Raw genomic sequence first — 10507 nt, forward strand, 5'->3', positions numbered from 1 at the left:
AAAAAAAAAAAAATTGTTTTATTAAATTCAAATAAAAAAGTTTGAAGTAGTTCTTTGAATTTGTGCTTGTGTTTGTGTTTTTGAATTTGTGTTTGTTGTTTCTAATGACTTTTGCACGTGAATACTATTTAAATGAAATTTTTTAAATATCTTATTTTAAAATACTCTTGAAGTTACTGATTTGGGGGGAAAAATGTCATCTCCATTAGGACATTTGGTGGGAAGACAAAACAAAAAGTCATTGCAGCCTCTGCCAGTTAGATGGAATTGCTTAATAAAGAGCTCACAAGTGATTGATGTGCATAAATTCCAGAAAGTGGTCAAATTGTAAAAAGCTTAAGATTTAAGGATCCAGAATCCATATGAACAGACTCAGCTCTGGGGTAGGCTGGGTAGAGGAGGTGAGACCTGAGCTAGTCGTTTAAAAAGAAGGGTCTGTGGAATATTAGCTATGCAGGTGAGGCAGGGCTGTGAGCTCCAGGAGTCCGCGCCACAGGGGAGCAATGAGTGCACCCTTCCCTGGGGACTGGTTGGATATAGAAGAACAAGAAAAAACCTACTGCCATGGAGTTGATTCTAACTCGTAAGAACCCTGTAAGAGAGAGTAGAACTGCCCTATAGGTTTGCCAAGGCTGTAAATATTTACGGAAGCAGACGGCCACATCTTTCTCCCTTGCAGCAGTTGGTGGGTTCAAATCACGGACCTTTTGGTTAGCAGCTGCATGCCTTAACCACTGTGCCCCAGAGCTCCCTGGATATAGGACAGTACAGCCAAATTGTGGAGAGCTTGAAAACTATAAAAGTGTACTCTTGTTTTGTTCCTACACAGAAAAAGTGATTAAGATTTTTTGACAGAGGAGTATTATGTTTAAGACTTTGAATTTTGAAGAATTAGATAATCGTATGGCTCCAAGTAAGAGCCTGTAAGAAACAGACTACTGTTGTAAGGCAAGAAAAGCTGGGTCTGGCTTGTGATCAAAACCAAAAACTAAAATCACTGCCATCTGCCATCGAGTGGGATCCAACTCATAGCAACCTCTCCTTGGGTTTTCGAGGCAGTATCACTACAGAAGTAGATTGCCCAACCTACCTTCCTAGGAGTGGCGGTGAACCGCCAGACTTCCTAGGATCAATGGGCATAAAATAGATGTTGTGAAAAGCAGGTGAATCCATTCCAAATGTGGTATCACTCTGGCACCTTCAGACTTTTCCAGCAGCAGAGACGCAAGGCTTCAGATTCTGTGCCTCCTTGGACCACTTTAGAAACTTATGCCTTTATTATGTTAGTATTTTCCTCTGTATCAATCTGCCATTTGAACTGCTTTCTTAATTGACATGAGTTATTTCTTCTCTTTAACTAATAAGAAAGTTATTGCATATTTTAAGATATTTCTAAAGAGATAACATTTACGATGACCCTTAATAGAGCCATTTTGCCTAAATAAATTTAGATTTCCATTCAAAGATTTAAATATATACATGCAGTGTTGTTTTTATACATTGGTTATTTTTGTAATGACATACTTTTTCATTTGAAATCTGCTTTTTCATTTTAGGTTTCTGGGCCATTTATATGCTGCAGAAGCCCTCATCTCTCTGGACAGAATATCTGATGCTATTACTCACTTGAACCCAGAGAATGTCACTGATGTCTCCTTAGGGATCTCTTCAAATGAGCAGGACCAAGGTTAATGAGGACACAGTTGATTAGAACTGGCCACTGTTTCCACTGCCTTCCTACCATAATTCGGGATATGTAGAGATTTAAGGGCAGAGTTGTAAAGGGAAGGACATTTTAGGCCAGCTTTCCACTTCTGGATTGGACTGATTTTGTAGTAATTACTAAGTAGACCTGGGAATTGATTTTCAATATGGTCTAAATTCTTGCTTTTGAAGAGCTGATAGCGTTAAGACAATTTGTTTTGGTTCCGATGCTGTAGTTTTCTTTTTGTAGTGATTTCCTAGTCCAGGGGGAGTAAAAATACTGCATTCTAAAGTTAGTTTTACATTTACCTTAAGTAGACACGCGCCCTGGAGAGAACAATCATGGGAGAAGGAAGGGCTGCTTATGCACAGGGAGATAGCTCAGGGTGCAGAAGAGTATGAAGGGATGGACACTGGGAAGAGGTAACTATGGGGAGGAAGTGGGAGGGGAGCTGCTGCATTGTAAATTTTGGTCAATGACATGAATGAAAAGTGAATTTACTCTGTAAATCTTCACCCAAATCCTAATTAAAAAAAAAAAGAAAAAGAAAAAAAAAAGTTAGTTTTAGATCATAGTTATGTTCTTTGGGGGGAGTGAGACTTTGTGGCATTCACTTTATTGGAAGTTCTTTCTCAGGCTTAGGGCAGTGGTGGGTGGTAGCATTTTGGATGTCTTAATAGAACCCCTACTACATGAAAAGTACATTTCACACATGCTTTGATATTAGATTCCATTTCATAAAGAAAATGGGTTTTTAGAAAACAGGCTTTGTCTTCTTGCCCCCTTAAATCTATTTTTCATGTCTTTGTAGGATCAGACAAAGGTGAAAATGAAGCAATGGAATCCTGTAAGTAAGATGTTTCTAAGTTCAGAATAAATATTTAGGTAGCCTGGCCAGCATCCCAAAGATTTGAGCTTTCTGTGTCCTTCATTTGTTAGCCTAAGGAGTAGTGCTGTGCTTTATTGAGAGTAGATCCTGGAAGGCTGTGGACTAGGTTACACCCTTGCCCTTGGCCCTGCCTCTTCCACAGTGTCTATGTTCCATTTCTCCAGCTGGGAAGCGGGCCCCTCAGTGCTACCCAAGTTCTGTCAGCTCCGCCAGGACTGTGATGCTGTTCAACCTCGGCAGCGCCTACTGCCTGCGAAGCGAGTATGACAAAGCCCGCAAGTGTCTCCACCAGGTAAGGCTAGGAGGGTGGGGCTGAACCTTCTTCTAAAGCAGCCAGCAGAGCACTTGGAGTGTTTTTCATTATTTTGTTTGACACATCCTGTCAGTTTGTTTAGCATTGGAATATTATTCTTCCAAGCTTAAGAGTATTCTTACATAGTCAACTGAACTGATCTGTATTGCAAATGAGCCTAGACACTTAATGAAACTTAATGGAGTATTTTCCTGACAATTTTAATAAATTAGGCAATTTAAACAAAATCCTGGAAAACACCTAAATAAAGGATCACTTAAATAAATCATGAGGCATCTGTACAGTTGACCACAGCACAGCTGTAAACTCTATGTACTAATATGAAAAGATATCCAAGACATTTTAAGTGAAAAGAGCAAAATATAGAACAATTCCTGTATCATCCTGTATATATGCACCAGAGATCTCTGAGAGGATGTACCAGAAACTGCTGGCATTAGTTGCAGGTGACAGGACGAGTACCATGTAGTTAGAGAACTAGGATGGGTACCTTCTCACTGGATACTCTTAGGCTTTTTCATTTTTAATTGTATGAATGTACATCTGTTCAGAAAGTTAAATTAAAAATTTATCTTTCAGAAAGACAGGGTTGTTTCTGAAATTTGTTTTTCAGAAAGCCAGTCCCAGAAAAACCCCACACACAACTAAAGAAAGCTACTGGCGATACAGAACTAAAGTGGACCTTTGTTTTACCGCTGAAATGGTGTATCTTTCAGTAATGCAGTTAGCAGAGAAGTGGAAAGCTGACTGCAAGCTGGCCCAGGCTTAGGGAGCAGGCAGGAATGGACTCTAGTGTCAAGGGCTGGTCAGTGCTGAAGACCACCACATGCTAGCCCTAGTTACGGTCATAACGTCTGATCATTCCCAGGTAACACATCACTGTGGCTTTGTCAATACCACCGGGGAATATACTTGCAAATTTGGACACATTTCAATACCATATGTACCCATGGACTTTATTGATTGCAGGTCCCCCCCTCCCCCGAGTTGTAATGCGTGCTCAGTGCCAAAAACTTAGATCATGTACACAGACTACCCACACAGAAATCCCTAAACTAACACAAATCTTGTTGCCAAAAGATAATCCCTGTTTACACTTTGATGTGTATCCTTGCCATTTTTTCCCAGATACATGTGTGTTAATGTTGGTAATTTATCCCAGGAAAAAACTAATGTTTTTGTAGCTTGATCTTTTTACTTAGCAGTTGGTAACATTTTCCCATGTTATAGGTGATGACTGATAATGTTTCCTTCACTTTTGACATGAAATGTAGCTTAACAAAAGTTGAGTGTTTGGGTTCTTTGTTTCTTTATTTTTTCCCCCAGTGTTTGACTTTTTCAGTGCTGCAGTGAGCACTCTTGTAGACATCTTTGTGTACCTTGCTGACCGTTTTCTGTGTGAGTCAGATGGAACTTTTATGGCAAATGGCAGAAAGTCAGCTCAGAACAGCTTAAACACAAATGGTATTTACTAATTAATACAGCTGGGAAGTCTCAGGGGCAACTCCAGCAATAGCTCCACCAGCAGAAAATTTGGCTGCTGGCAACCTCAAACCTAGATGCCTTCAGGTCAGGATTTCAGAGAGAATCAGCTGTCTTCCATCTTCAGTCTTAAGGAAGATCCTACTTGGGCCTCTTTGGGTCACCTGCCCATCCCTGGACCAGTCATGGGTATGAACCCTGTCTTAGTTTCTTAGGGCTGCTGATGGAAATGCTAAAAGTGGGTGGCTTTAATAAGCAGAAACTTATTTGCCTCTAACAAACAGAAATTTATTTTCTCACAGTTTAAGAGGCTGAAAGTCTGAATTCTGGGTACCAGCTCTAGGGGAAGGATCTCCCTGTCTGCTCTTGGGGGAGATCTTTGTCTCTGCTTCTCTAAAGTTCTTGGCATTCCTTGGAGATTTCTACATGACAGTATAACATTTTTCTCCCCCCACTCCCCACCTTCCACCCCCCACCCCATTCTTGCTCCTTGGCTTCTGTGCCTCATCTTTTCTATCTCAAAAGTGATTGAAGACACACCCTACACTGACATGGCTTATTAACATAACAGAGAATTCTATTCCTGAAAGAGATTACACCCATAGGTATGAGGGGTTGGGATTTACAACACACATTTTTGGTGGTCACAGTTCAATCCACAATAGGCCCGTATCTAAAGTAGTGGACCGGGTACCACAATAGGCAGCCCTACTGGTATTTCACAGAATTGGAAAGTGTGATTCCTCAAAAGGATATTCATTCAGCTGGCATCTGTTGAACACCTACTTCAGTGCTAAGGTGTGGGAAGGACAGTGCATAAGAAGACACAGTATGGTCCTGCCTCCATGACCCTACAGGTGGGAGCCTTCCTAAAAGAGCATTTGCAAGATCAAAGGACATGTAAAATTTTACATGATGTTCACCAGCAGCACATCAGAGAGCCCACTACCCCATATCTTGCCAAAACATGGAAATTAAACGTACTCTGAGGAGACATGGTGGCTTCCATAAAGGTGGCCTTGTTGTGTCCAGAAATAATGAGGCTTACATGTGGAAAGTAACCATTAGTGATGTTTTACCAACTTAACCACATCTGATCTGCATTTCTGATCTAAAAGCAGAAAAGCTAAGTGATGGACTACCCAGGGAAACATGTTTGGGTCAGTGGATGAGGAGGAGAGAGTTGAAATCACTGTTCAGTGGCAGGGTCAGGGTGTTTCACAGCTCTTCTGAAGGTGCCAAAAGACTCTGAACACTGCTGAGCTTTCGGGCTCAATCTCAGGTTCTTATACAGCAGGTGGCTGTGGCAGCTGCCATGCTGGGAGAGACAGATGGGGTCAGGCCTAGTTTGGGGTCTGAAGGGAGTTTTGTTTTGGTCCCTTGGTTTTTGGGTTAATCCAATAACTGGACCTTTGTTAGTTGGGAAGCCCCCTCTGCTTGGGAGGGCTGAATAGGGAGATGGAGGGTTGTAAGGGGCTTCACGTAGATGTTTCCAGAGTTACCTGACCACAGTAACCATTCTGAACAGCCAGTAAGCAAAATGCCATTAAGTCTCATAAAGTTATTGCCATGAATTCTTACATTGCAGAAAAAGCTGCAGACTGTCAGAGAGCAGTATAAATAATCACTATTTAGTAGCACGTGGAGTAAAATAGAGATTTCAATATCTACAAGATGGTGTAAAGATGATCTTTCCTGGGTGAAGCTAGGCCAAAGAAACACTTTTTCCTTCCTCCACATATTCACAGCATATTCACTTTTCTCTTAGAAGTATAAAATCTTATTTCTGAACTGAATCTTATCTCAGTGATGTGGTGAGAGGAATGAAAAACTTCCACTCCTTCACGAGGAACTTTTTAGGAGCATGTGCTCTAGACCAGAAATCCCTGCTAGTGTAGGACATTATCTGATGCCACCTATACCAGACTTCATGCAAGTTTCTGGACCCTGGACATCCTCCATATTCCCTGCAATGCCATTTCCCCCCATTTTCTGCCTATCACATATCTGCCCAGCAAGGACAAAGGCACATTCTTTGCCCCAAAGCTCTCCACATCAAAGAAGCACTTCTTCCTGCCTCAGCATATTCACTTGTCTCTCTCCCTGGCATTTAGGTAAAGTTGTTCAGGTTATTGTTAGTCATTTGCACGCTGTTTATTGTTAGGTCAGTCCTTGTTCTACCCCCACTTCTGGTCATGTGCTTCTGATTGGGTTAAGGGAAGAAATATAGCAGTTTGGAAGCTTTAGACATCTGAAACTAGATGGGCAATTCAGACTTGCTGTAGTAGACTGGGGAGAGGCAATAGGCCAAAGAAGCCCAGACTGCAGTCTCAACATCTTTGACCAGAGCTGTCCAGGGTTCCATCCCTCTGGACTGGATCAGAGAGAAGCTGCTACTGAAGCTGAGTTCTTGCTCAGTCCAGGAAAAGACAGCATGTAGCCGAAACAAATAGATTAACGTAACTTGTGTTATGTTTCCACTTTAGCAATAAGGACACTGAATGTGCTAATGGAAAGTTTTGTCTTTAGTATTTATTCAGATGAGTTTGAATTCTCATTTATGACATTGCCAACTTGCAGCTTACAAAGTTGAGATGTAACTTAGGAAAATAAGGGCAAATGTGGAGTAAACACAACTGTATCTGTGGTAAACAGCCACCAGCAGACCTGGACAGACAACTGCAGTGTAGAATCGGGAATGTCCGTTACCCTATTTCTAGACCAAATTACAGCCAAGAGACAGGATAAGAACCCCAAGGAGGTGAAAACCAAGAGGGAAGGAAAACATTTTTCTTATTAAGAACTTGCCATGGATTAGGCCATGGAAAATAAAGATTGAATCATTTAACTATGAGTTACACATCTAGCTTTAATTGGTAGAGATTAAAGTCAAAGGCAACTGAGCAGCTTCAAAGCAGAACTGTCATCTTTACACAAATAATGCACACATTATTCTTTTTATGCCTAGCCACGCAGAACTCCCCCCTCTAGTATACACAGTTTTTGTTTTGTTTTGTTTTTTCCATTTTATTTTTACAATTGAGCTAGATCTAGACAGTGTGCTAGCATTCTCATTTTACTCATGATAAAATGGGTTTGGAGAGCTCTAAAGGATTGTCAAGGATCCTAGGTGGCACAGTGGTTAAGCATTTGGGTGCTAACTGAAAGGGTGATGGTTTGAACCCAGCAGACTCTCTGCAGGAGAAAGAGGAGGCATTCTGCCTCCATAAAGATTTGTTGTTGTTGTTGTTGTTATATGCCGTCGAGTCGGACCTGACTCATAGCGACCCATCCTTGGGTTTCTGAGGCAGTATCACTACGGAAGTAGATTGCCCCATCTTCCTTCCGAGGAGTGGCTGATGGGTTTGAACCACCAACCTTCTGGTTAGCGGTCAAGTGCCTTATGCACTACGCTACCAGAGCTCCCCCATAAAGATTTACTGCCCTGGAAAATCTATGGGGGCAGCTGTACTCCATGCTGTTGGAATCCACTTGATGGGCAGTGGCTTTGATTTTTAGAGGTTTTTCTAGGAATTGGAACTAAAACAAGAAGCTCGACTTGTAGCACAGTGTCTCTTCACTCTTAACTGAAGGTCACTCTGATTGTTTATTATCAATGCTTATATTTTTAATTTGTAGTACTCCAAATCATTAGGTATTCATTGCTTTTAAGCAAGGTACTCAACGCTTTCATTCAGTGTACACAGTTTTTGTAAGTGCACTGTACCAGTTTTTTATTTTTTTTTTAACATGTTACTGACTTTGATTTCTATTTCTGATCATATGGAAACTTCACTTAAGGTTGGTATTATCAACCTTAAATTAATAGAAAGAAATGCACTATTTTAATTGATTGTTTTCTGATGATCTGGGGACTACCAAACTTCATCCATGCCTTCTTAACCATGGCTTATACTTGTATTATACAATTATGATCAAAAGGAACTATTTTCATACTATTTTTATGTACATAAATAGGAGATAAAAGAATATTAACAGAATGATATAATTTACCTGTAATATGGGAGGACGGATAAATGAGGCCAAAATTTATTTCTGGAAATGTCACAAGACATGCGCAGTATATGCATGGGCACACTATGTCAGAACTGTTTTACTTCATTTTGTCATTTCTGCATGTTATGTGTGTGGGCCCATTATATACATGAGTACTTTATTTGCAAAAAAACAATCGTGTAGATGTTGTGTGGCATTGAGTCAATTCTGACTCAAAGTGGCCCTGTAGGGCAGAGAATTGCCCCATAGGGTTCCAAAGGCTGTAATTCTTTGTGGAAGGAGATTGTCACAGCTTTCTCCCACTGCGTGGCTGGTGAGTTGAACCACTGACATTTCTATTAGCAGCCAGGTAGTTAACCACTGTACCACCAGGACGTCTAGAACTAGAGGTAGTCTCTAGGAATGAACTTGAATAAATTTCTTACTGTGGTATCGGTAAACTAATATTCTTTTTCATTTTTGGCATAACTTGGAGTTTATAGCTTTAACTGTTGATTATTCATGGGTTCCTTTCTGTTTTGAACAAAGGCGGCCTCGATGATCCACCCTAAAGAGGTGCCCCCTGAGGCCATCTTGTTGGCAGTGTACCTTGAACTGCAGAATGGTAAGTGGGGCTTCTCTCTGCTCAGGTCAAGATTTTGTCCCTTATAAAAGCCCTAGACTTTTGATATTGTCTTTTCTCTTCAAAATCCAAACTTTACCTTCCTCAAAGATATAACAAGATTCTTCTAAACAGAAATGTAATTAGGAAGTTCTGGATATATCACAAACTCCTACTTCTTGCAAGTTAAGCATATTTCTTTTAATCTATGAAAAGACAGAACCGTATAACTTCTGACAATTATAATTAATCCCTACTAATTAACCTTTCTCTTAGACGGCCAAATGACTCTTAATTGAGAACATGAGTCATAATGCCAGTTGCTTTAGTTGTATGCAGTAGTTTTTTAAATGATGTTAATGCGTTTTATAGTAAGCTACTTCTTGCTGAGAATTATTTATCCAACCTAAATCCAGGTCGTGACTCTGGGGCATATAAGACATCCAGGACACAGCTTAATAGAAGGGCTTTGGGCCCTACATGAGAGATTGTATAACGTAGGGAAGAGATGTAACTAGGAGAAATGAGAAGGGAGAAAAATATTTAAGAGCTCAAAGTCATACCTCCTTATTGAGTGTGGGAAGCCTTACCAAGGGCACAGCTCGTGAAGGATGTTAAAGGGCCTGGCACACAGCAGACCGTGGCCTCCTGAAAGATGTGGTCGGGGTCAGTGCCTGGCCTAGTTCCCACAGTATGCTACTGCTGATGCCTTTTTTCTTCCAGGCTACCTGAAAACAGTTCACAGCCTTTGGCTGTATATTAAAGTCACTAGGGAGCTTTTAAAAAAAAAAAAAAATTGCCCAGGCTACAGCCCACATCACTTAATCAGAATTTCTGGGGAAGGGGTCTAGGCATTAAATGATTTCCATATACAGCAAGTTTGCAGACCGTAGATAGCTCTCCTCTATCTTCTTTTATCTCTCTGACTAGGACTCTGATGGCTTGTTTTGTGTGTGGTGGTATTGTTGGGAGCTTTTTTTTTTTTTTTTTAACCGTAAGTGTTTTTATAGGTAATACCCAGCTGGCCTTACAGATCATCAAAAGGAATCAGCTACTCCCTGCAGTGAAAACACTCTCAGAGATGAGAAAGAAGCCAGTGTTTCAACCTGTCCACCCGATCCAGCCCATCCAAATGCCAGCTTTCACTACTGTGCAGAGAAAGTGATATTTTGCTCTTGGAAAACTGTTACCTGAGATCCAGGGGAGTTTTTATTGGCCTTTATAGTTTCATCACAGCAAAATGAATAAAAGACAGATGGTGAAGGGTGCTAGTTCTGAAGACATAATTTTGTGATAATTCTACCCCTGAGTTTTTGCCAGAAATTTACTAAAAATTAAGGATTCATAAACTCAGTTTCACTCGTTTTTCTTTAACCCTTACCAGACTATTAATTTTGAGCCATTGTGTGATATATCTGTGTCACAGGCGATTAAAACATGATCTTATGAGAAGAGTCTTTGTATAATGCATTTTTTCTTTCTTACAGCTGTTATTTCTGC

General features: G+C 40.6%; 1 protein-coding gene across 1 annotated transcript in view; it reads left to right on the top strand.

Annotated features, from left to right (window-relative positions):
- The window catches only part of CNOT10 (CCR4-NOT transcription complex subunit 10), a 104111-nt gene extending 93939 nt beyond the window's left edge, over positions 1 to 10172 (top strand). Inside the window, exons 15-19 of the mRNA XM_007948639.2 lie at positions 1557 to 1687; positions 2517 to 2552; positions 2759 to 2886; positions 8935 to 9010; positions 10018 to 10172. Of these exons, the coding sequence (XP_007946830.1) occupies positions 1557 to 1687; positions 2517 to 2552; positions 2759 to 2886; positions 8935 to 9010; positions 10018 to 10172 (526 nt within the window). The remainder of the gene's footprint in view (positions 1 to 1556; positions 1688 to 2516; positions 2553 to 2758; positions 2887 to 8934; positions 9011 to 10017) is intronic.
- The last annotated feature ends 335 nt before the right edge of the window (positions 10173 to 10507 follow it).

The sequence above is a fragment of the Orycteropus afer genome, unplaced genomic scaffold (genome assembly GCF_000298275.1).
Source record: "Orycteropus afer afer isolate SDZICR_OR568_19922 unplaced genomic scaffold, OryAfe1.0 scaffold00218, whole genome shotgun sequence".
NCBI lineage: Eukaryota > Metazoa > Chordata > Mammalia > Tubulidentata > Orycteropodidae > Orycteropus > Orycteropus afer.